The 27,443-nt window shown below is 42.9% G+C and overlaps 1 protein-coding gene and 1 long non-coding RNA gene across 2 annotated transcripts in view; one reads left to right on the top strand and one right to left on the bottom strand.

The window, feature by feature from the left end:
* LOC118492919 (neurexin-1-beta-like) overlaps nt 1-27,443 on the bottom strand; it is a 144,727-nt gene that overhangs the window by 43,838 nt on the left and 73,446 nt on the right. The window contains exon 2 of the mRNA XM_035993699.1: nt 15,931-16,102. Coding sequence (XP_035849592.1) covers nt 15,931-16,102 — 172 coding nt within the window. The remainder of the gene's footprint in view (nt 1-15,930; nt 16,103-27,443) is intronic.
* Nucleotides 1,193-2,471, top strand: LOC118493548. The gene is made up of 2 exons (XR_004895500.1): nt 1,193-1,223; nt 1,368-2,471. It is a non-coding gene; the product is annotated as an uncharacterized LOC118493548 (long non-coding RNA).

The following is a 27,443-nucleotide window of genomic DNA, read 5'->3' as shown; positions in this document are numbered from 1 at the left end:
TAGGATTCTAGTGATTTTAACGATTGATTTTGGTGCATGTAATGCATGTAAAATATGAGAAACTTTAAAGAAGGTACTAACTCTGTCCGTGATTGTAATGCACATAATATGGGATAAGAAGTTATTTCTGTTTCAGCTATTTGGAGGAAACATGTAACCTGATGCGCCAGATGGTTTATTACACAGCACCATGCGAGAAGCCGTCGTAGAGACATAATGCATCGCGTCATACTCTACAAGCCACGCCCACCAGGGGGGAGGAACAACTCTCCGGTCTGCATTGACTTGTATTGCGTGAAGGTTCCTTCTCGTCAATTCCGTCTGCTAGCAAATACCTGAAAAATGCCTAAAAGCTGCTGTGTGGTGATATTCCCTACCAACAGGGTAAAGAACCCATGACTAGTGTCAGGATCCCTGCGTCTCCCCATTCTCTCTGCTGAATCCTCACATATCCACTTTTGTCTTCATAAAAGCTCTGTTTTTCGGGTCGGAAGCTTATAAAAACTCAAGTTTTCTTTACATTGTTGGTAGTGAATATCACCACACAGCAGCCTTTAGGCATTTTTCGAATGTTTGCAAGCAGACGAAATTGAAGAGGAGGGACTTTCATGCAATACAAGTTCAAGCTTTAGTGCGTACATTTTTTATATTAATGAACGTCCGTTACATTCATGTCATTGCCAAATGAGTTGATCCAAAGCTAATTAAGACTATCAGCTCCACACAACTCTCTGTATTTCTCAGTATAGCTATGTTCAGAACATGGTGTGAAGATCTTGTCAATCGAGTGAAGATAATAACCTCTTCCGAAGAGTCCATCATGTTTTTTTAATCCTCCGTGTCCTCCTTTGCTTCTAGCAACTGCGTGGAAGAGGGTGGGGGTGGTGCTCGATCGAAGGCTTGTATCATGTGGACGCACCGACAGTGTTGTTGTCATTACTTAGAACTCCTCATGGGGGAGACAGAAACTACACACTATAGCTTTGGAGAGCAGAGAGTTATTTTTTCCCTCCTGTGGGGGCGGGACTAACAGTCAATGCGCTCTGTCTCTATTGGAAACTGTTCGGAAAAGGGCAGGCGCTTCCAAAAAATACCTGGCAGGTGATTGGATGAACCATTTGCCAATCTCGTCCGCCATTGTAGTTACCAGTAGCTCCTAATGGGACACTGATTGGTAAGATGGAGTCTCGTGTGATATCCCGAGAATCACGCTGCCGTGCATGGTAAGAAAACACGGCCCCAAAACCTTTCATAAATGACTTCACATTTCAGACTTTCTCAGGCTTGGCCGTTTTTAGATGACAGAAGGAAACACTATCAGTATTTTGTTAATGATCTACCGCAGCTATAATTCTTCCATTCACCAGGCATACTGTGGACATACGGGCCAAACGCTTGTGTATTCTAATTACAGGTGCATATAAATAGTTGATCTAAAATGAAATGTAAGCCAAGGTATGAGCCAAAACATCATGGTCCAGACTCCACCATCTGGACCTCCTGAGGCTCAGAACGCCTCCCCCTTCCCTGGCCCGAAACACTGGTGGTCTCTCCACTCTTGGAGCCAGAAACATACGTGTCCTCCTCCTGCGCCCCGTGTTTGGCGCCTGGAGCATCGGCTGGATTAACAGCCGTGATGGGACCCTTCCTGGGTAGGTTTCACAGCTGGGGTGCTAGGGGCGGGGCAAGGGCACGCAGATCGACTGGCACCTCGGGGAGACACAAAGCGGAGAGGTGGAGGACGTCCGCGAGACCCGCCCGGTGTGTAGAGTCTGTTTCTATGTCAGTCTGGGAGAGCTACATTCTAGCATTCAGTACATATGTGTGCGTCTGTGTTAGTACACGCCAGTGTGTGTTTGTGTGTGCGGAGACTCTCCAAGGAGCCAACTGTATATCGTGTAGCTCTGCAGGCAGCCAGATGCCCTTGTACAGGACACCCACATCGAAAATCCATCCACAAGAATGGAGATTACACTGGAGACGATTGGCCACCGGCCATCCAGCTCTCCTTCCCTCTCACAGTAACAGATCTCTCTCTCTCTCTCTCTCTCTCTCTCTCAAGCTAGCCTCATTCTGTTTTTCATTTGGTAACTTTAGATGGATTGCTCTCATATACACTGGACGTTTTGGAGCAGATGGGGAGATAAAGCCACTGCCCTATGCACTGTAACCCTGTGCTACAAAATGCATTACCTGCAGAAATATCCATCTCATTAACCAATTTATGTCTTCTAAAAATCTTATTTTCTTAAAACAAATGAAGAAATCTGATGGATGGATGGATATTTCAACCTATTTCAGTCATTTTCTTAATTCTTTCATTGTTCGTACAATTATTATACTGATCTGTGCAATATATTTATTATCATTTATCACGTCATAGTTTTTTTTTAAGCACCGCTGGGAGGGGCATTTGCAATTTTCTTGTATTCATTGTAATATAGAGACAATAAAGGCTTCTCTTATCCTTTCTTCTAGGGTGTCAGTTAGGTGCCAGAATAAGAAAGATTGCTGCGACAAAAATCAAGCAAAATAATACGTTTTAGAATACTGGTGCACAGCCAGCTCTGTTTTAAAAGACTTTAAGGGTTCAAAATTGGATAACAGTGACATGAAAAGAGGACATTTTTCGCAGTGCATCTTTTTCTTTTGAGCTAAAGATCGCAGTCAAGTTTTCTTCATGTGAGACGCGCGGGGAAAGAAAGCAATCTACCTACCCACCCCACGCCTTTTGTTCAGTGTAAATACATCACCCGCCCCCCCCCCCCACACACACACACACACACACACACACACGTGGAAATCAAAGCTGTCACTTCTCTAATTACCTAAAGCAATCTTTTCCTTCTCCTGCTCTGCACTACTTAGCTGTGTCTCCTTCTCTCTCGCTCTCTCTCCTCATCATTACTTCCTTCACTAGTTCTCTGTTCTCGCTCCCTCTCCATCATCCCATAGCCACAGGCCAATAATTGGAGATACCTTCCAACTGTGCGAGATCCAATCAGAAGGCGCCGCGGAGCACCAGAGGCCCAATAAGAAGCCTGCAGAAAGAGGGGGGAACTGTCGTCGGTGACAAGTGACTCAGCTGGCCGACCTCAATTAACTCTCGGCTGACTTTTTTCCCCCTGTACTTTCCTGAATATAACGATGAGTAAAATACAAAACTATGACAAATGTCAGTTATGCATTGTATCACATCAATGGCCTATGGACTAGCAGTTTATTTTCCCCTTAGGGCCGTTATTAGACTGCAATGTGACTTTAAAAACTCCATCAATAACTCGTAGAAATAATGAACATGTTTAATTTATGTGTTAATTTAGCCAACGTTAGCAGATTAAGAAAAAAGAATCACTGAGCTGAACAGTAGCTCAATCCTCGCAAGGAACGAAGTATTCAAATCCCTCTCTTAATTAAAAGTAACCACATTCAAAAATGTACTTAAGTAAAACACAGAAGTATGAAAATAAGTAGGATTGGGCACTGAGAACCGGTTCCATCTTGGGATCGTTTCAAAAGTTACGATTCCAATGGAATCGTTTCTTTATTGGAGTCGTTTGGAATCGCTTAGAATCTGATCATCGGTTCTAAATTTAACACGGGCAAGTTTGGGTTTCCTTGGCGGCCGCCGTAATTCCGGGTGCTTGTTGCGTTCCAGCCATGGAGCACTGTAAGCGGCGCTCTAACTTGTGGCTTTATTTTACGTTGGAAAAAGCACGGTAAAACTGTCAATCACCACTGAATCAAAATAAAATGTTTCCTCTTAGCATTGAAATAAGCATGTGACCTGTTGCTACTCCACCCCTCAAAGAATCGGAATCGAGAATCGATAAGAACCGGAATCGAAAGGAAGAATCAGAATTGTTGAAATCAAAACGATGCCCAACCCTAAAGATAAGTAAGGAGCTGTAGCTAATCATGCAGAATGGCCACTTTCAGAGTTTAAACTCAGTTGCAGTCTTACACATCAGACCTTCAATACTTTCCTTCATGAAGGCTCTAATGTTCAGCCTAAAGCTTTAACAAATACCCCCTTCACCAGTTAGTTCATCTGCAGAAGAATAATCAATGGATCCCAAGGTCGTGAAGCAAAGGGAACATACGCAAGTTGATTTTTGGATTCGTAATTATGTATTTATGTTACAAAGACACTGTAATTCCATGATGGATTAAATAAACTCCTGGATGGCCTACAACTGTCAGAGGACCTCGTTGAAACGGCGAATTTCTCTGCTTCTAAACAAAAACAAAAGTAAGTCTCTACACTGTATTGATCTGGAGATATCATATTTCTCCTACCTAGTAGGGTTAACTGGATATCTTTAGCCCTGAGAAACTTTACTGGGACATATTTCACTATTTTCATTTTAGCGCAAACATGATCAATTGATTAATGGAGAACAAAATTGGCAGATTTATCGACAATGAAAATAATCGTCATTTTTTAGGCTGCAGCTTGTTGAGAGGCGTTTCTTATATCACGCAGTAGGTGTACCTAATATACTGGCAACTGAGTATAATATGATTGGATTATTACTGTAGGTAATATGTGGTAGCTGGTTGAAGTGGAGCTCATTTTTTAACAACTTTGTAAACTGATGCTAGTTTATGCAATGATGCATCTTATTTATTATTAAATGTTTGTTTTTATGTAGAATCTTGACCTGCAAAGTAACTCATATGTGTACAGTAGCTGTCAAACAAATGTAGTAGAGTAAAAAGTGAAATATTTCTACTAAGCTGCAACTATTAAAATAATCACCAACTATTTTGATAACCCATTTATCGGTTTGAGTTATTTCTAAAAATTCTCTGATTCCAGCTCCTTAAATGTGAATATTTTTCTTGTTTCTTCTCTCCTCTGTGACAGTGAACTGAATATCTTGGAGTTGTGGACAAAACAAGACATTTGAGGATGTCATCTTGGGCTTTGCGGAAACTCTGATCCACATTTTTCTGACATTTTATAGACCAAACAACTAATAGAGAATATAATCGACAGATCATTAGTTGAACCCCTAACTTCTACCTGAAATATAGTGGAGTGGCTCCTGAAATGGAAATAGTCAAATCAAGTACAAGTAGCTCAAGGTTGGGCTTAATTACAGGCTGTAATGAGAAGTGGGTTTTAGTTTAGTTTATTAAGGATCCCCATTATAGGTGATCTGTACTTAAGACCGTACGGCCCGGTCCTGCTGCAACACTGCATAATGCAGTGGTAGAATGTAACTAATTACATTTACTCAAGTGCTGTACTTAAATACACATTTGAGATACGTGTACTTTACTTGAGTCTTTTCTTTTCATGCTACTTTCTCCTTCTACTCTGCTACATTTCAGAGAGAAATATTGTTCTTTTTACTCCACTACATTCATTTGACAGTTTTAGTTACTAGTTACTTTACACATTAAGATTTTTTGCACACAAAACCCATGTAGTTTATAAAATACGATATGTTATTATAAATTAAACTACCCAACAATATAACGGCCTACGAGTAGAGCTAGATTGATTAGCCGATTAAACACTTGGTTGATTGACACAACTGTTTGGATCGTAAAATGGTGAGGATTTTTCTGCATTCAGTAGCCTAGTTTTAGTTCATTTTCCTGATGGTACTTACATACTTTTACTTAAGTAACATTTTCAATGCCGGACTTTTGCTTGTAACGGAGTATTTTTACAGTGTGGCATTAGTACTTTTACTTAAGTAAACGATCTGAATACTTCTTCCACCACTGGCATAATGTAATTAGCCTAAGCACCATTAATGACAGCAATGAAGCTATCATATATCTGAGCATTGCTGACAGTATATAGAGGTGCTCCTCCTAAACAATAAGCCAGTCCAGTTGGTTTGCGGGGCCACACTGTGCTCTGTGCACCTCCAGGCACACTCATCTGCCATCTTCTGCTCGGTGGACCATCACAGCCACACAGAGCCGGCTCCATACTGCTTGCTCAGAGGCCCGAGCTAGTGAAGTGAAATCTAGTCCATGCCTCCAGCCATTTGTCTCACTGTGTTGTCTTGTGTAGAGTGCACCCCTCTACTGTCCCAATCCCGGTGCTCTCCCCTTACTTTTTAGCACTCTAACCGGCACCGCTGAGTGCTCTCATATTGCTTTTGCCAAAAGGGAAGAAGGAAGCCGTTCTGGACCGCCTCAACCTCCCCCCCTCCCCCCCTCCTCACTTTGTTTCTTTATCTTCCTTGCGTATTCACAATTGTTTTTCCTATTTGTGAGTTTGGGAGTGTGGAAGTCGCAAAAACAAAGACGGATATCTAGAAACGGTGATAAAAAAGGAGGAGGAATGAAAGAGTGCAGCCGAGAGCTTGGCCGACCCGCTTTTCTTTCACCATTTATCCGAAGCGTAAGAACATTAACAGCTCGGTCAGAGGAGCCGCAGCTGACCTCGCTTGCACAAATTGTCTCTCCTCCTCTGTGAATATTCTCTTCTTCCCCATTTTCTCCCTCTCTCTAATGGTCAGCCTACACGCTGAACAGATCCCCTAAATGTCTTACAGAATGACAACAGGGAATGACAATAGCCATCTCTACTTTGTGGATCTTCCCCTCTTTCTTTTGCCGCCCTTGATCTATGAGCAGTATTTCCAATCCACTCAGAATGAATAGTGTTGTGTCTCAGTGCATTTCAGAAGCAAGTCATTTTGCTAGCTGTAGTGGTACAGTAGTTATGCAATGATTACTGTGCAATGCTACAGTCTGTACCATACCATACTGTACTGGCTAAATATAATCTTCCCTGCTGTGATGCCATCCAATTTGTGAAGTGCTTATTATTCAGTAACATGCAAAGCCTCATCCATCACAGCAGTGACAGCAGCTAGCTTCCAGCACGCCCTGCTCTTTTTTGTTTTGTTTTACTTCTACTCAGCCTCTTCTTCTCTATCTCTCCCTCTCTTTTTTCCTACCCAGCCTCTCCTTCTCTATCTTTCCCTCTCTTTATCCATCTTCTCCCTCAGTCCATCATCCTTTCAGCAATGGCATCCCAAGCACTTTGCTGTAGAGTACTATTGCTTTTCCTCTCCTCTATCTCCCCTGCCATCAACCCCTTCATCCATGCATTCCTCCCCCCCACACACACACACCGCCACTTCCTTTTTCTAATTCCACTGCAGCCCGGTCAGAAACGACAGCAAAGTGACAGCTTCATGCTCGATCTACTGCCTGTAAATACTGCCAACTGAGAAAAAAACACAGAGTGTGTGCAGAAAGACGGCGCGCCGCGCGCTCTCATTCGGCCATAATGACACAGTTATAAGGCGGCAAATATATGGTAATCCCAGCCAATATGCTGCAGCGCTGACGATATAACTGTGGTTATAAAATGCATAATGATTATCTAAAGCGCAGGGGGCACCGCAATGACGTCCAAATGTCAAGTGTGGCATAAACCCACAGGAAATAGATGGATTTTTTTCCAGGAGCTCCCTTCTTACCATAATATGTTATAATCGGCTGCGAATGACTATGATCACAAAAAAGAGTTGATGGGAGGCAATTTGCGAAGAGAGACTATAATGATGAGATGGATTGGGGGGGGGGGGGGGGTGAGACAAAGGTAGGTATTGATAAATCAACCTCCTCATGTACAATCACAGGTGCACATCTTCTTTCAAACAAAGGTACATGTTCACTATGTAAGCCCATAAAGGGCCTGTATATGTATATGTATGCAGGGTGATTTTCCGGGGGAGATGCGTGGGATTTCCCCCTTTCTGGTCTACATATCGCTGCCTCTGCTGAATTATTTGTATCCCATCCAGTGGGGACAAAATGTACCCCCCCCCCACCGCTCAAATTGATCAATGCTACTTCACCAATAGACCATATATTATATACCTAAAATAGAAATATTTCAAACTAAGTAAAGCTCTGTAACGTGAACAGTCTATAGTGCCATAGAATGATAAAATCTGAGCAGCAGTTGCTGGTTGTATTTAGCTGCTACAGAGCTCCGGGACGCCGGCTACCAATGGCAGTTGTTTAGCCGCCAATAGGTGACTGTGAGCCGGCTACAGGCACCGCCAGATGACAGTCCTTTCAGGGGCCGTGGTAGTGGAGTTTAGCCAGAAAAGGTGAACATCATGTGGCTATGACAGTTAAGTTTAGGCACCAAAATGACTAGTTACGTTTAGGAAAAAGATGGTGGTTTGGATTAAAACACTCCCGAGCGTTTCCTGGGTGAAAGTATTTTGTTTTCGCTGCATGGTGAACTTGGCTTAAAAGTGCTGTGTTTTATGTTGACACCACGTTGCGCCATTTCATTCTCAGATTATTTTCCATTGGATATTGAAGTTTATAAATAATTGTTTTGGATGTTCTGCATTGAAAATATTACTTAAGTAGAAAAAGCCTCACATTTTAGAAACTGGAAACGATCCAAACAATTCTGTCAATCAAGTGAAGTGTTTAGTGGAGTAGAAGTAGAAAGTGGCATGAAAAGAAAAGACTCAAGTAAAGTACAAGTACCTCAAATTTGTACTGAAGTACAGTGCTTGAGTAAATGTACTTAGTTACATTCTACCACTGGCCAAGAGCGTGTCCAAATGAGAAACAAAAGAATTGAATCAAACCAATACCCCAGGAAGGAGGAAGGTACCTTGGTAAAAAAGCATATATTGCTGGACTCGGTCAACACCAGCTAGAATATTTGCCGAGACGAATGGCCAAGTCAGAGCAGGGGTGTTGGACTGGGGGTGGAAATGGGACTACCCAGGGCCCTCAAGTGAGGAGGGCCCAAAAAGATGCTGGAATGAATAGCTGTGGATGCAGGTAGAGAATGCCTTTCTACAGGGCCCACAATGTTTGTGCTACTACGAGACAAGTCTGAGTGCAAATACCAAAAAGTCCAAGACAATAAACTGAGACCAGACTCGAGTACTACAGCACTGCACCTCACACAGTCACATACACACACACACACACACCTCACTTCACCACTACAGAACATTTTCTCAAAGCTTTTTCTTCCCTTGCTCTGATTTAGCAGAGCTGCTGTAAGGGGGATTAATGCCCCCCACTCACTAAATCTGCCCCCCCGAGTGTCTGAACACCACGATCAGTTAGGCATAAAGCAATATAGCATGGAGACACATTTCCCAATGATAATCACAGGATTTAACTAATGTGGGGTTTTTAAGATGCAGATAGTGATCATTCTGAATTGATATTGCTGGTAGTTGATTGTTGGGTGTAAAATAACACAATATTGGCTGACTGATTGTTTTGTGATATGCACTTCAGCGCGGTCTCTGCTGCATCATTAGCAAGTCAATTCTTGGAAAAATACAAGTTTAATGTCAATGTTACAGTAGTCTATATCCTTCGCGTTCCACTTCCGCGATTGCTCCGGTGCTGGAAATGACAGGAAATTCAGCCAGATGCATGTATTTTCCGTTCCTTCCGCTTCCTTTGTGTTGGAATTTTAAGTTTGGTGGATTTCTGAGGACTATGGTTAACTGCTCCTCAGATCTCTGCAGGGTAAATCCAGACAGCTAGCTAGACTATCTGTCCAATCTGAGTTTTCTCTCACACGACTATTTTGTAGCGGCTCTGTGCGGAGTTTAGCACCACCCATGACGATTCTGATTGGTTTAAAGAAATGCCAGAGCAAGTTTTCCTCCCATTCCCAGAATGCTATGTGGAGTAGCCAGACTCTCCTTCAGCGCGCTTTGGAGGAGGGTCTGGCAAAGCGAGACTAATGTTACAGAGACTTCAATCAAATCATTAAAGAGAGGCTATGCAACTTTTGAAAAAAAGGCAATTAGACATACTTCCACTTACACATAGATAGTTGAATTCATTAGCAACAAAACCCACCATTATTCCATTCAATACACTCGTATCACTACAATCTTACTTGGTCTAGTATGACCAGTAGCTAATGCTGGCAAACTTCAGGTACAGTCTTCTGTGTACTGGACATTACTCAGTCAGCTCACTAACGTTCTCTACTTGTGCTACAGTTATCACATTATCCCTTGCAATCTTGAAACGGCCAATATTCCGGGTGTTCCGGTGTAGCCTGCGGATATCACGGCTAATCCTTTCTCCTCCGTGCGCCGGTCATTGTTTACAGTACGATTAGCAACCAGATCCAGGTCCAGACGACATTTCGGCTAATCTCTACAAACATCTGCAAACATCATATCTGCATATGAATGCCGATACATTTAAAAAATAAGCTAACAAAAGCTAAATCACCGTCAGACGATAGCTGATGGGTTCAGAGATTGCATTTTTGGCCAATGTGTTTCGCCTCTTTTTGCTGTCCACATGGACTGTTTACCTGCATGAAACCAAAGCCCGCTCAAACGCCATTGGTCAATACTACTGGGACTCCAAACGGAAAACCAGAACGCCTAGGATAAACTCTTGTCCCGTTGCCTACAGATTCTACATCCATGTGCAGATATGTTTCTAGAGAATATATCACATGTGGCCGCTGTTTTTTAGTTGTTGCTTTAAATAATGTTCCGTGAGGTTATTGAAAAATAATGTATGTAGAAGCTACCCTGACGTAAAGACGAGGGTGGTTTCTTCTGGGTTAAGCGTTAAGTTATGATAACTGGAGTAGTCACTTGCCATATTCTTTAAGTATGAACATTCTGTTGAAGCAAGTGTCCTTGGAATAAATGGGAAATCAGAAAGTCTTCAGGGCATGGTATAAAATTGCAAATAAACCATTGCAGACTGAACAATTAGTCGCATCATATGGGCTACCTTCCTCACAGCAGATCACCAGTAAATAAAGGCAACCGGATGGGAAACAATTAAAGTCCGTATGGCGCTGCTGCTAACATCTGCCATTTTATTTGTGGCCAGGTTGAGGTGCTCGGCGGGACACAGGGATGTTGTTATTGGGCTGGTCTGCCATTTTGGGAATGTGGGAGGTAGGCTGGGCCAATAACTGTTGCTTTGGGACCCACCGGGGACACCTGACACACTGGATTAGCTGGCTGGCCGCTCCTCTGACACTTTTTGTCTGCTCTCTATCCATCAAACGCACACACACACACACGCACACACACAACACACACACACACACACACGCGCGCGCACACACGCACACACACACACAACACACACACACGCACACACGCACACACGCACACACACACACACACACACACACACACACTCCCTGAGGACTACAAACATCACTTTGTGGGACATCAGGAGATGTGTTGCTTTTCCGCTGAATGTGCCTGACCCGTGACGACCACGTTTGCTGTCAACATCCTGTCTCTCTGAATCATCACCTTACAATGACTTCCTGTTTATAAACCCGCTACCGGCAGGCCCAGACCTCAAGCCCTTCCTAATCTAAGCCCTAATTATATTGTTTACACATATCTGTGTGCCAAAAGTAAAAAAAAGACAACCTGTAGATAACCTGTCACTTTCTTTTTTTTGTGCGAGGTGACAGATTTACATTCGCTCTTGTATCCTTCTGGAGACTTTAACAGTTCTTAGGCCATGGTCTACGTGAGAAAAAATCCCGCATGTAGTCTCGCATTGCCAGACCTTCCTCCACAGAGCTGCAGAGGAGGATCTGGCTAGTCCACACAGCATTCTGGGATGGGAGAAAAACGTGCTCTGGTTTATTGGCATTTCTTTAAACCAATCACAATCGTCTTGGGAGGTGCTAAGCGTCGGACGGAGCCACGGAATTTCCGTCCGCAACGGAGCAATACCGGAAATGGAACATTGGGGATATAGACTGTAGACTCTCTGTGCTCGCGGCATCAGACAGGGCTCAAAACTGCATTGGCATCCCTAGGAGACTGCCTGATGTGGGTCACATCAGTCCCTTTGGGGAGGGAGATTTCACAGGGAACTGCACTTTCTTGTTCTGTTCCAGGAACTAGACAAATTTGGCACCTGTAACACTTCACAGAATGCCCTGTTGGAGGTATCTTTCATCACAACTTGTTCCATTTTATTCTAAATCTGGCTACAGCGACATTTTAAGATTCAGCGCTCCACTGGGATCGCGTGGCGATGATGTTGCATAATATAAGCATCAAGAAATTGGAGTAGGTCTGAATGTGTCGTGAGTATAGAGTATTTTGTCCTGTTTAGAGATTTAGAAGATGTTTAAATCTCCAATCTGGGTCACAGGAACTAGATTCAACAAGGGAGCTTCCCCTTTTTGACTTTCTCCTCTCTACAAAATATCACCTTACTCTCTCTCTTTACACACCTCCTGTCTAAGTTAGGAAGTTGCCCCCCCCCCCCCCTTCAATCACTCTTTCCCCTACGTATTCCTCCGCCCTTTTGTGCCTCAGCCTCCATCTGAGGTTTTGCTTTCCTAATGTGTGACATCTCTGTTTCCCCGAGGCGCCGCCCCCACCAGACTGTGACGACTGGAACCTTCAAAGCGTGCGCCGGAGCCTTCAAAGCGGGCGCCCCGAAAATAATTTTGAGTGCATCTAGCGCACATAAATGAATCAAAGCTAGCCTATTCTACCCCCCACCCTCTCTCCTTCATCCATTTCCTTTCCACGGCCCCCATAACCTCGTACAAAACTTCAGACGGGCTCCCGGCAGACAACCACGAAACTCAACAAACGACAACAAAATAACAGCCTTCAATTCTTGATCAAGCAAAGAGGAAAAGGAAAGAAATGTTTGACAGAGACAACAAGCGCGGCAAAGGACGGCGGAAGGGAAGAGGGATAAAAGGAATACAATATGGGGCTGTGCATTACATTATGCATATATTTCCTAATGAAACACAACATAGATGTGGAGGATGACATCCACTTGCCGGTAGAGCTGTAACAAATCCAAATCTGGCTGTGCAATTAATTGTCGTAGAAATAATGGCGATTAACAATATAATTTCTTTCTTTCGGTCAAATTTAAAAAACAATATTCATTTATGGGTTACACTTTACTTGAAGGTATCTACATAAGAGTGCCATGACACTGTCATGAACATGTCATAAACATTATAAACAAGTCATAAACGTTGATGACATACCGCTTCTGTCGGTTTTTGTCACGACAAGTTAGGGTTATGGTTAGAGTTAGAGTTAGGGTTCATGTGTCATGACAGTGTCATGTCACTCTTATGTAGATACCTTCAAGTAAAGCGTTACCCATTTATGTATTATTTTTTCAAACAAAGTCTTTAATAAAGCTTTAAATGAATGTGACCCAGATAATGTAATGGCCAGTGTTGGGAGTAATGTGTCAGCACAGTAATGTATTCCTTTTTGCTGTAACTCAGTAATGTAACGCATTACTAATAACATTTCGATAATAATATACCCGAGACAATCTCAGTAACGTGACTTACAATGCATTTTAACCCGACATTTAGTGGTGTTTTTTTTACAAATTCACAGAGAAACATTTCGGCAAAGGTACTTTTAATTGAGTATTTTTAATTTTCTCCTACGTACATAAATCTACTCCGCCACAATTCCGAGTCAAAGTAGGCCTATTGTACATATGGAGCTCAGCGGAAATTCTGACAGGAAGACTTCTAACTAATCATGTTCTCTTTCTTCTAAACTGAACAGATGTTAGAGACGCCCACTTTAGCTAACCAATCAGAAGAGGCCCTGAAATTTTCAAGCTAATCACAGCACAACACCACTGTTTTAAACCGGTCTCTCTCTCTGCTGTTCAGTTGTCATTTCAGGCTAAGAACAACCCTCCTCCTCCCCTTGCTCCTCCGGCCTTCATCCCTCACGGCTCCTGGTTCCTCCTCCGACCAGACGGCATCGACTCATCGGTTCGACATTCGGGTTCCTCACACCGCCATCAGTGTCTAGACTCCATCGGGGGATCAGCTTTTGGCCTTCTAACCCCCTAATTATTATCATTCAATAATGATGGAGTCTAATCTCCAAAGACTGTACATGTCATATCATGTTTGCGTACAATAAATATTTGCATATCTGCAACGAAGTCTCTCCTGATTGAATTGACTTCACTATTTATTTCATAGCTTTAGTTACTTTGCAGATTCAGACAGAGACTTTATTGATCCTGTGGTGAATTCAAGTCAAACTTCTGCTGTTATTTTGGTGAAAGTAACTCAAAAGTAATGCAAAAGTAGAGTAAAACATTGCAATTCAGAGACAGCACTATTGTAATGTAACTAATTACTCTCAGATGACAGTAACTAGTAATCTATCATGTACTGTATTACATTTTGGAAGTAACTTGCCCAACGCTGTTAATAACACAAGTACACAGCCTATAAAGTAAACCATGCATCTTTGTTTTCATAAAACATTGAATATTTTGTCTTAAATGAACATAAAATCGGCAATCACCTTAGTTAATGTTAGTAATTAATTGGGTTAAACGAAGAAACGGCGATTACGCTTAAAAAAAAAAATTGCGATTAGACATGTTATGTAATAATTGTTACAGGCCTACTTGCCAGTGTTAACAGGCTGCTTATTTTCCGAGCGGTTGGTGCTATTGTTAGTGGAAGAAGGCTCCTCTTTGGAGCGTGTGCCGTTGCGAAAAGGGCTGCATTTCCATCATAATACCAAGTGGAGAGAGTGAACTGTCACAGGACGCTTCCTCTTCTGACTGTGATGCATGCCCCTCGGTCTGGCCTCGCTGTGCTGACGGATGAACAAGAGAATACACTTCTCTCAATGCCAAAACAAAGCCTCGAAATATGGGATCACCGCTGTGACAGAGAATGTCACAGTCCCATTGCTGTATATGTCAACTGGAGAAAATATCATGGCCACATTAGCAGCCCTCTTCCTGCTGTTTGAAACAATGACGACTGACTTCAGCACGGATGGAGATTACAAGTCGGACAGCATCAATGTGGAATAAATAAACAAACACTGGTGGGCAAAAAAAAAAACGTTTGCACATCTATGAATGTACCAGAGCTTCTTTTCTTTGGACATGTGATCATTAACAGCCAACACTGGCAGGCAGCAGAGCCCGGCTTAGCCTGGTGTTTACCAAATGCAAACTCAGGACGGGAACACAAAATGTCTTCCTTTGAACAACCATGAACAAAAAGGGGAAACACAATGGAGAGAGACTTCTGAGAGCTTCTGTGCAACCAAAAACAGCCTCATAATTCAGGCCATGATAGAATACTATGAATACGGTTAAACAACTAGTGAGGGAATAAATACACTCCCAGCAGTGACTCATCGGATGTTTGCCGTGTTCGTTTTAAGTCTGTATGTGTAAATGGTGGTGCATCTGGAGCCGAAGCATGACTTATAAACACCTCCTTACACAACGTCGAGTCTCTTTTTTTTTCTGTATCCAGCCCCAAAAACCATGCTTTTACCGACCATGCCTGACTGCAGTGGCTGTTCTAGGCGGGGCCAAGGGTGGCCAGTGCCCTCCGTTATATCAAGCCTCGAGCCCTCTCTAGCCCCCCTAACTGTGGCAAATATTTTTTATACTTTTTTAACCCCACCTTTATCCCAAAAGAGGGGGATATTATTCATGTGCAGTGATACATCAATGAGCGTTCTTGTGTAAACACAAAAAAGCTTTTGTAGAATCAAACCTATGGAGGGTTGGTGGCATGTAACACCTGTGCTTAATATACTGCATTGGTACCTCTAAAATCGCATGTGGCCCCAGCCTGGACCCTCCATTTTAAAATGGTCTAGAGCCGCCACTGCCTGACTGGCATGTTCGCATTCTGCTGGCCTCGATTCAACACTGGTTTTCGCAGTACCAGGAGCTACAACGGTAGACTAACTGCCGGAGAGCTGGATGAATCACTTATAGTGGCACATGGGAGTCAGAATTAATGAATAATATTTGTTTTCTGAAGCCCATTCTTTCTCTCTCCAATGTGTTGCTCAGTTTAACTAAGAATTCAACACTGCAAAGGTTCAGACACTGATATCTTCCTCCCTCCCTCGGTCCCCAGATCACCCCTGTTCCTACCTGATGGGAAACGTTCGATGACCGGCTGGTTGTCCACCTGTAGCGTGGCGTTGCCGCCGCTCCGTGTGAATCGCACCACGTGGTACTTGCCGTCGCTCACCATGACTGCGCTCTCCTCGATGATTATGTCGTCCGTTCCCACGTTGAAGATCACGCCGATCTTTCCCCGCTCCTATAGGCAGAGGACGACAGAGAACGTTATGAGAAGTAGGCACCAACATACAGGAAATAAAGAAAAATTTGACACGTGCACTGTGGACATTGTTTTCTTTTTAAAGATTATTTCATTAGGCATTTTAGGCCTTTAATTCCACAGGACAGATGAAAACATGAAAGGGGAGAGAGAAGGGGAATGACATGCAGCAAAGGGCCACAGGTTGGAGTCGAACCTGCAGCCGCTGCATGGAGGAGTAAACCCTCTATATATGTGCTCCTGCTCTACCAACTGAACTAACCCAGCCACGCACTGTGGACATTTGATATCCTTTTAACACTTGAATTTACTAAGAAACTTTGTGCATGTGGGTGTAACTGAAAAGTTAGTGCAGAAAGGTGTTCTGCTCTACTACCAGTCCCTCCAGAAAAACGTGATTATGCGATCGCATAATTCAATGCATCATCAGCCAAAGTCCGCATATTTATGCAGGGGCCGCATTTTTTCAAATACGCCGCATAAATTGCTGATTTCCGCACAAAATATGCGGGGCATGCATGATTTCATAATCCCCACATTTTCGTTGCAAAAAAGTTACATATATCTTAGCAGAAAGTTGAAAAATGTTGCGTTTACTTCACACAAGAGCAGTCATTTTCCCCTGTTGCCATGGGAACGTTATGAAGTGACGTTATGAAGTGACGTTATGAAGTGAAGTTATGAAGTGACGTTATGAAGTGACGTTATGAAGTGACGTTATGAAGTGACGTAATTACGCGACGTGAACATCATCGAAAAGCTGCAAACCCCGCGATGAAGCCATGATGAAACCGCAGTTTTTGCAAGTTCCCGCAATTTCATCGCATAAAATTGCATAAATATCTCCATCGCATTTTTTAAGAAAACGTGCTGCATAATCAAGGATTTTTGCCCGCAACAATCACAAAAAAACTCTTTTTCTGGAAGGACTGTACTACAGCAAAAACATCTGACACAAACCCAAACCAGATATTAGGGTTATATATATATATATATATATATATATATATATAATAGGTTCTATTTTTATATCTTAAACCATCAAGATACCCTTTTTAGAGTAGCCAGGTTCCAGATGGCATCCCATAAAGGGGATCCTACTAAAAAAAAAATTAAGCAACTCATTATGTCCGTGAATGTGAATGTTTTACACAGAAGCAATCACATTGTAAACCAGTACTACACTGCAATGCAATTACACTGCAGTCATCAAGCCATGCTAATACACATGATAAGGTTCCTCCTATGCTGTCCTGTCGCCGAAATCTAAATATAATTTTTCCTCGAGTCACCAAAAAGACCCTCACTTTCTGTGGTGTGATGATATCTGTGAGCATCAGATCTCACACGCACCAGCCTGGTAAAAAAAAAAAAAATAACCCAGAATACTTGTTGAGGACTCAGGCACCTTTAGTATTCATCAACCTGGTGACCCCCCCCTCCCCTCTCCCATCTATTAGTGTTGACAGCCGCCCACTGCTTCGAGTTTATTACAGTCAACCGCCTACTCTACTCTCATCTCCTGCCATCTCTCTCCTCTCCTCTCTGTGGTTCCTGTCCTCGGTCCCAGGAAAGGTCAAAGTCATTTACAGAGTTACAGTCTGCCAGAGAGGCACAGAACAATGCTGAGAGAGAGAGAGAGAGAGAGAGAGAGAGAGAGAGAGAGAGAGAGAGAGGGAGGGAAACAGACAGAGTACATAGCAGACAGCAACCATTACAGACTAATTCTCTGTCTGCCAGGAAATCTGCTGTCGCAGTTTTGTTCTGCACTGCCGCGATCCAGAGCAGTGACTGGGGTGGGGGGGGGTCACATTTGCACACTGCTATCCTATCGGCCAACCGCAGCAACACCTTCATTGATTCCATTATCTCATTAGCTATGTGCATTTATTTCACCACCTTCCATACGCCCGAGATATTCAGAGGTGAGCGCGCGGCTTTGGCCCCCAGCGGTTCTCCATTATTCATGGCTGATTAAGTATTTAAAAAAGGAAAATAAAACATCCCAATGTTAACAGAACTTGAAAATGGCAAGTTAATTGAGTAAATAAGTGCAGAGGTTGTACAGTAAGTTAATGAGCGGTATAATCGCAGCCAAATTTATGAGCATCCTAACCACTCTTTGGTGTGCCGTGTAAAGTGGTTACAGTATGCAGGCAAGGCCACAGTACAGTGTGGCCATGCACTGATGACAACCTCCATTAGGGTATTAATTGAGCATGCTCAAATGGCGGCGCGAGTGGAAGTGCTGGTGGCCATGATTAATGGCGTAGAGAGATCAGCTGAATATAAAACACAGTTGAACAGTCAGAACAAACGAGAAGAATCAATGCGGAAGCAGGAAACGGACTGTCCTACATGAACTAAGTTAGACCAGGATGAGTTGCTCCGAGTGGAGCTTGATGGACTGCTCTGCAGACGATCTCATTTTGCAAAGAACGTCTCAAATGGCAAAGTGCTTCCAGCTTCTTGGGCACTTAATCAATTCATTCATGTTACGGACTGACCCTTGCAGTCTTTAGGCCCTCTCCCCCCATGTATGCTCAAATCCAATATTGATTCTAAGACATGAGTATGAATACTGCCAGAGAGTTATTAGTGAGGCGCACGTGAATGAAAATTGAACCATTGATACCTTTGAGATACTGCAGCAAAGAAGAAAGAGTGGAGAAGGAAGAAAAATGCCAGGATCATCTCCATTACGGCCCACGCACTAGGATGCTTAGAATAATCATAACACCTTTGCCTGGAGAATTAATTCAATTAGCCAGGGCAAAGCAGAGGAAGGGGGGGGGGTGAATTTGAGTGATATTTACAGAGAGATTAGCATTTGTGTTCCGCAACATTAGGGTTCTTCCCCGTGCTGAGGGAATGTATCGAGCCCATTATGGCGGGAAGCCGCTGGGAACCAGTGCTTTTCAAAAAAATGATTTTAATGTAGCGGTAATGACATTTTAATGGCCATTTCCCTTAAGCGAACATATCTCTGGAAACAGAAGGAACAAAAAAACCCTCTTTGAATGACTAGGAGCAGTCAAGCTTGCAACATTGAAATTAAGGGACTGGTAGGTAACTCACAATAAGCTTTGGCTGCTCTTTAAACACCACAGCTCCTAAGCTACTGCTTAGCAGCCCTTAATCTGCTTCAGCTGTCGGCTAATGTCAGGAGAAATAATGTTACATTTTGCTCTTTTATCCCGAGGTTAGCTCATCTTACTTTTCTTTCTGTGGGTCAATCAGTGGCGTAGGTAGGGGGTCCACTGTGGGCTGGAGGGAACGAGCTCTGCCTTATGATACGTGGTATGAAACATTTCAATTAAAGACCATTACACCTCAAGTGCCTGAGGAAGACAGCATCTCTTTTAGTTCCTGAGTTCAATTAAACAATCAAAGATCCTTCATGTCAGGGGGTAGGGATGCAACGATTATAGATGTTGTTGATACGATTATAGTGTGAAAAATAATCACGGTTTCACGATTATTAGGCATTCATTCATTTCACTGCTAATGTATGAAATTACATGAACACTGTAGATTTTAATGTGTTATTTATTGCAGCCTTTTGAAACAGAAATAACACAGTAACAGTTTTGAATGTTTTGAAAATGATTACATGATCAATCATCAACCTTTGTATTTAAATTCATCTGAAAAGATAAGAGACTAGAGGTGAATCAGTCACACCACAAACAAAGGCCACGTTGGCAACAACAGTGCTGTCCTTCTTAAGAAGAAGTTGGTGGTGTTGGAGGAGCTGCTGGACAAGAATCAGATGCACCTGTCACAGGGAGATGTGCAGCATGTTGCAAGGAATATATGTGATGGAGAGATCTCTTTGCAGCCTTATGTCCCCCAGGGGATGAAGAGGAGTACCGTTAAGTAAGTAACGTTAAGTGGTCGTCAGTGACATGTACGAACGTAACGCTATCGTCAGCTCGCTCACTGTAGCTAAATGCAAACGTCGGCTTCTGACTCGTTAACGTTAGCTGTTAACTGTAACGTTACCGTTAACATTAAACAGGCTAACGTTAGCTAACTGGTCACTTTAACAAGCTAACAAACACTTAAAGGAGAATTCCGGTCGATTTCAACACGTAGCTATGTTGTTTGTTGTCACGTAGTGCTGTCAGTAGCGAGAAAAACGGGGGAAGGTTTTAAACATGCTTTTAGCCTCTTAACATGTTCAAGAGTGCTTCGGGACTGTCTACAAACTACAACACCGAAAAGCGATACAAATACATTTTCAAAAATAGGCATATGCTTATTTTTTAAAGTGCTATAGTACAACTAGCAGGAGACAAGTTATAATTGAGGTAAGTTTGGAGACACTACCTTATTTAATCATTAAATTAATAGCCTACATATTTTTGTTGCATCTCTTTTCGGTTTTGTAGTTTGTAGACGGTCCCTAAGCACTCGTCTTGCCGTTTCAACAGCGGAACTAAACAGGGCTGAATTAGCAAAACTTTTATGCATTTCTTTCACATCAACTGCAGTCAGATTAACTGTGTTCACTCGGAAGGAATCACTTCACATGGGTAGGCACTTGCAATGACATCTCGAACATGTTAAGAGGCTAACAGCAAGTTTAAAACCTTTGTGCCAGAAAAAAAAGTTTGTGTAATCTTCTCATTAGTCTCTCCTTTCCTGTTTCTCAAAGACAGAGAAAAATTGGCTTTGGAATTCTGTGCAGCGGGCGGCGGACAAGGAGGAGCAGCGCCGGGAATCTGTAAAGCGTTCAGAAAAGATTTCAACATGACCTTGCAGCGTGTGAGAGCGCATCGAGGTAAGCGCCGTTGGCGAGAGCCGAATGGGAATGAGGCGCCGCCAAAAACGAGGCTGCAGTTGTCTGTATCCCTAATATCAGGCAGTCTCAGAAAGCTCTCACTGATCAAACCGAGCAGGAGAGGAAGAGGGAGCACAGGAGGAGGAAAAGCAAAGGGGCCGAGAGAAACACTATGTGATAAAAGGACCGAGGGAAACCTTGATGATCCTCCGGGGCCTCACGGTGCTTTGAGATCAAAGCTCCTTTTGAAGATGTCAAGATCTCGCTCTCTCTTCGCTGTGCAGCACTGCTAGTCAATTAAGAGGGGGGGGGAAAATAGTCAACCCGGGGAAATGCATTTTTTTTTAAGGATTTTAACGGTTTCATTTCTTCACAGACAGTTCAATAGTGATTCTTCTCCAGCACCCCTACAGCTTCTTCTTGATCTATTTGCATTTCCTCAATGTCTGTCTAAATTTCCCTCTCAGATCTGATACACCAGCGCCAAACAGGCGGATTAGAAAGAGAAAACAACAGAGGAACAACAAAGAAGCAACCGCTGGATTGACTGGAAGGGGGGGGGGGATTCAGCAACACTCTGACAGATACAGCTGTATAAATCAGTCAAGGTACTTTGCATTTTCGCTGCATCGACGCACCTCAACAAGCGGCCCAGAAACGTGGTTGACCAGTTCGGGAATTTGCTGACGCCTATGATTCGGTTTGACAGATTTCAAATTAATAGCCCCGCGGGTGGTGGAAATGCAAACTATTCATCAGCCTCCTTCTCATTTCCCCAATAATGATCTATCACAGCCTGTATCTGCTTGAGCCTAACTTGACATACTAGTGTAAGAATGCCCAGCTGCAGTATTTATTAGCTTATGAATCAGCCAGTGGAGCGGCATGGACAGAGAAATGACTGATAAATAGAATTTTACTGGATGCCCAACGAAAAGCAATCAATCCCCTCCCCCCCCACACACACACACACATACACACACACATCTGACACTTCCACGTGGTGTAAGCCGGCTAAATATTTCATACAGTGTTACAGCACGCATTTTATATGGCTGCTCTAATGCTACTCTTTATGTGCGATTTGCAGATTAATATTGGTGAAAATGTTTCTACCCCACATGCTTCTGCAACTGAGCCCGATATACCATCATATGGTATCTCTGCATCTCCGTTCGGAGGGTAATTCCGGCTCTATACGGCTAATCAGCTTGTCGACATGTATTTATAATGCCTGCGAGGAGAGATTGGCTGTGGCATCTGCTACAAGGGGAACAGTATAGCGGGGCTAATCTTCCACTCTGAAACTGCAGCGTTATGTAAGGAGAAATAGGCTGTTGCGTAACGCGCAGACTCCTCACTGGCTAAATTACCCACTGTCCGTTCACCTCACGTCTTCAGAGTGTGTGAGACAGAAAGAGGAGAAAAGACTAATGGCCAGAAGTCATTTTGGATGAGGAATACTGTTGTCTGGTGCTCAGATTTCATGCCTTCCTCTCTCAACATTCACCTCAAATGACACAGGGCTCATACATACTGCATGTGTGTTGTTTCGATTTGGGTGAGAGGGAGAAAAAGAGGAAGGCGGCGACACAACAGTGTGCAGAGAGAATACACTTGGCTTCATTTCCCACACCTTCTCTCAGTTTCTGCTCAGCCAACTCATTCGTATGTGTTTGCCAAGATCTTTAGCATTCACCTTGAGAAAGTTACCCCCCCCACCATCGTCTCATCTCTATGGCACTTTATCTCCCTTTCCTTCCCCTCAACTCTTTCCTTTCTTTGCGACAGTAGTCACAGTTCTTCTTTCCTGCTCTGAAAACGTCGAACGGCCGCTCTGACGTAGAATCGAATCTCGCTGAAAAATTGATGGGTTACACAAATGTCGTGGTGTGTGTGTGTGTGTGTGTGTGTGTGTATATGTGTGTGTGCGTCTGAATCTCCCATGTGAGCATGACTCACACTGGGCTTGCCCATTTGTCCCGGAGTACACACTTGGCAGCGAGCCAAAATACTGCAGAGGGAAGCAGCTAAAGACGGAGAGCAGGGGAAATATACATCAGCCAAAACATCATCCTCTATAATCCTGATTATGTTGTCACCTAGCACCAAAACTTCTCATTTACTCAACGTCAGCGTCCAATCTCAGGACATAAACACAAATATACACATCCATACATACAGGCCTGATTCCATTATGATCTGCACCACTGAGACTGCTGATGGATGGAGTCCTTCATCACAATGACCATCAGACCTGTAAGTTTGAATCCCGCCTGACACACACACACACACACACACACACACACACGAAAGCGTCCTTGAATGAGGTTATGCTGAGTGGCCACGGCCTTGTTTACAAAGCTGCAGAGAGCTGTTGGATACATACATACACTTAAACACACACACACACACACACACACACAGGGGATTTGTGTATTTCCCTAGTGGCTGGGATCCAACTGATGGCGCAAAGCGTGAAGTGGGGTGTTGCTGCTTTGTGTCTGATGAACAATTGAAACCATGCACAGTCTACTGTTGACATTTGTGTGTATAAATTGAATGTTTGAACGTTCATCAGTTCTTCGAGATGAACACTACATGAAAGCATCACAGATTAGCTGTGTGCGAATATCCCCTAAGTGCAGCCGTTCCATTGAAAATAATTGATTTCAGTCTGAAATTTTGCTTAAACCTGCATTAATTGCGTGTTTGGCCACTTGGGTGCAGGAAGCTGTCAACACAACATTTACATAATGTATTACCATCTGAGGTTGATAACGCCTACATGTTGGGAAACAGCTGGCTATTTGCACATCCAGCAGACAAGGATTGTGTTCTTGGTCACCTGACAACTTTATTCCAATAGTCAGCCTCGTTTTTGCTCTGTTTTGGTTCCCACCAATTCCTGAGGGAAATTTCTGTTTTATGGCTGCTAAATGCTTCACTAGCTAGTTGCCAACTTTGTCTATCAGCTGTTTGGAGGTGGCCAGGTAGTATACAAGTTGTTTATCAGAACTGCCTGCCAAAACAATGAGCTAAAAGATGCTAAAAGGCTCCATAGAACTTAACTGCAGAGTTAGGTCAATATTTTCTCGTGGGTTCATCAGTATGAGCAACATCTTTCGCATTACAAATAGTCATTAGATCCATTGTTCATATGAAAACAGTGAGCTGCTTTAAAGGTTCCATATTTTGCTGCTCATTTTCAGGTTAATAATTGTTTTTTTTGGTTTTCTACTAGAACACGTTTACATGCTTTAATGTTTGAAAAACATTACTTTTCTGATACTGTCTGTCTGAATATACCTGTATTCACCCTCTGTCTGAAACGCTCCGTTTTAGCGCCTGTCTCTTTAAGCCTCCCTACAGAAAAACTGCAGTCTGCTTTTCTGGGTCTCCCGCATCTGCACTCAGCGTCTCTGCACTGCCATTGCAGCCGGGGAATGACTAACAGCACCGTAGCGGCTCTTTCTACCTACATATAGTATAGTTGTGATATCACAACAGCCCAGAAGTCCTGGCGGCTCGTTTAAAGGCACAGTTTCTGAATACGGGCTGTGTGCATTTCTCTGTGGATTGAGCATTTTGATACTTTCACAGAATTTATATAGCACCTCAACAATAAAAACAGACATGGAAATCTAATTTTTTTTTTTTTTTTTTTTTTTTTTTACAATATGGGACCTTTAAGAAAGTGTTTTCCCTGCCTTATCATAGGAAAAATGCATAAAAGAGAGCAGTGATATTGAGGCACTAAAATAGAATCATCATTTTACAGCTCTGACTTTCCTCCTGCCCAGAGATGTGTTCAGACACCGGAACATTTCAAAGAGCAAGGATGTGTCATGCCAAAGGCCTCTTCCAATCACTAACCAGAGATGGATGAAGGTTGGAGGAGATGAAAGAGAGAGGAAGAATAGGCAGAATAGACAAAGCACACAAGCACGACGGATGACAGAGAAGTAGCAATCCAATGATATGACGTAAGAAACAGTAATTCCTTGGGCGTATTCCTTGAGGTAAAGCTTGAAAAAGCATCCACCCACTCTTCTTCCCCTTTACCAAAAGCCCTAGTAGGCCCAGACACTGGTAGATATTTGTCAGTTTGGGTGACTTAATACGGGACAAAGAGGCTTACAAGACCACTACAGTTCCCATCCACATCATTGTATTCTTTTCAGCTCTTTTTTTTGTTATGAATTATCCTTTGCTTTCACCAGCACCACATAATCAATCAATTAACTAAACAATAAGATAAGCAATAATCCCTGCATCTGCCAGCAAACCTAATTATACTGCCTACATTTCTAGCAATAACATATATAGTGCTATATATATATATATATATATATAGTGTTTCCTTATGCTACCTTCGGCAAGGGTTGGGTTTGTTTGCAGGATACTGGAAAAACTACTGGCCTGATTTTTTTGAAACTTGGTGGAAAGGAGTATCATGGATCGAGATAGAACCCATTCAATGTTGGAGTGGATCCAGATCACTTTCCAATCAATTCACATTGGTTAACAATGCGAGATAGGGCATTTGGCCTTGGCCGAGGTCTGTGCTCTCTGGCTGCCCTTCTAGTTTTTGCTAGACCTACTGTCTTAGCAATAAATACTAAAGTGGAACCATACTGGCAATTCAGTCTGTGCAAGACTCAAAATCAATGTGTGACTTTCTTCAGCAGGGAATGGCTACTGCCTTGCCTTCAGATGTTCTCCATTCTTTTTTTTTCTCCCACTTTGGCTTTTACCTTTCCTTTTTCTTCATTTTCTAATCTGTCTGCCCTCATCAACAGCTCTTTCACTCCCCAGAGGTTCATTACTATGTTGACTGGAGTTGCTAACACGGGTTTGGCAGACTCCAATTGATCCACGTGCTCTTGGGAGTGATCTGAGAGAACGAGATGATACCCAGAGTGCTCCTGAGGCTGACGGAGAAAGGTAAATCAACTCAAAAACAAAATAGGTTTGTAGATCATTCCTGCCTGGCAGCATAAATCTAGTCAGCAAACTGTGAAATGAGATAGCTGAGTCCTTGGCTACTGTTTGCTAATCTGTCTTTTGTTTAGTAGCTTTGTACAATAATAATCCTTTCTGACATTGTATGGGTTAAGTCTGTGGCACGGTGTTGATTTTTGTCTTACCAGATGCTGGAATTAGGCCAAAAAAATGTATGAATGCATGAATAAATTGTCATCACCGTGACATGTATCTATATTGAGACCTTGATAAAAAAAAGGTTCATATTTTCACACAGATGGAATGAAACACTGGTAACGTGCCACTAAATTGTTAAGATGGTCTTCAAGTACTTTCTTAATCATTGAATGCTGACTTCAAAATAACATTTTATTCCAACATTATATATTGCATGTTAATGTTATTAGATTTGTGACCAAAATAAAGTTCCATACACGCCCTGTAGGCAAACTACTGTAGAGTTCTTCTCGGGTCCAAGATGTCTGACAAACAGAGCCAGGAAAAAACCTACCCGAAACCAATGTGCAGAAATGGCATGAAATAAAAAAAACAATAGACATGCTCCGAAAGTGACCCAGGAACAGTCAGACCTGGACTGAAATAGACCAGAGGACAATTAGACCTGCTCCACAATGACCCAGACGGACCAAAAACAGAGAGAGGACTAATTAACTGGCAGCCGTGTTGGAAAGGAAAAGCAAAAAACACATTTTTCTTCTGCGATGATTATGCCGCACCATGTGGAAGACTTTCTCCAAAAGAGATTACCTAGTTGCTGGTGTCTTCACTTCATGCCGCATGGAGAGAAGATCACTGATGTTCTCTCCTGACCTCTCAGAATGTCTCGTCTTAAATGTCATCAAGTGAGACAAAGGAACAAATGCTGACCGTGTGACCCAATGCTTGATTCAGTCTGGCATTTTACAACATGGATTTTCGGAGCCCTTACTGAGATCACAAGTCATGTTAACTTCACAATAACCTTTGATGTGTCGTAACTGCCCCCGGTGTTAGCCCTTAACCATCTCTTGGGAAAACATGACCCTTTAATCATCTGAAACTTTGATCTCTTTTGTCTCTCAGTTGACTGTTAACACACATCTGACAAACCTCAGACTTCACCAGAATGAATACATTAAGCACTAAATAATCTACAATCGAAAAATGTTCATTTCCCACAACCGCCTGATCAGTGCGGGTCCACCCAAGTGACACATTAACACACAGACCTGAGACCCGTAGCAATAAAGGGGGACCTCAGTCAACCTGATAAGACTCCATTTCATTTGCATTCAACCTAGTCTATATCCACGACGTTCCACTTCACGGGATTGTTTAGCTGCTGCTGGAAATTCCGCCGGATGTCTTTCATTTCGACCGGATGTCCCTCACCTTCCTCTTTCTTTCTGTTGTAATTTTAAACCCTGGTGGATTTCTGAGGACTATGGTTAACTGCTCCTCAGATCTCTGCAGGGTAAATCCAGACGGCTAGCTAGACTATCTGTCCAATCTGAGTTTTCTGTTGCACGACTAAAACAACTTTAGTGT

The sequence above is a fragment of the Sander lucioperca genome, chromosome 17, assembly GCF_008315115.2.
Source record: "Sander lucioperca isolate FBNREF2018 chromosome 17, SLUC_FBN_1.2, whole genome shotgun sequence".
Taxonomy (NCBI): Eukaryota; Metazoa; Chordata; class Actinopteri; order Perciformes; family Percidae; genus Sander; species Sander lucioperca.
This window is presented reverse-complemented; position numbering and strand designations above follow the sequence as displayed.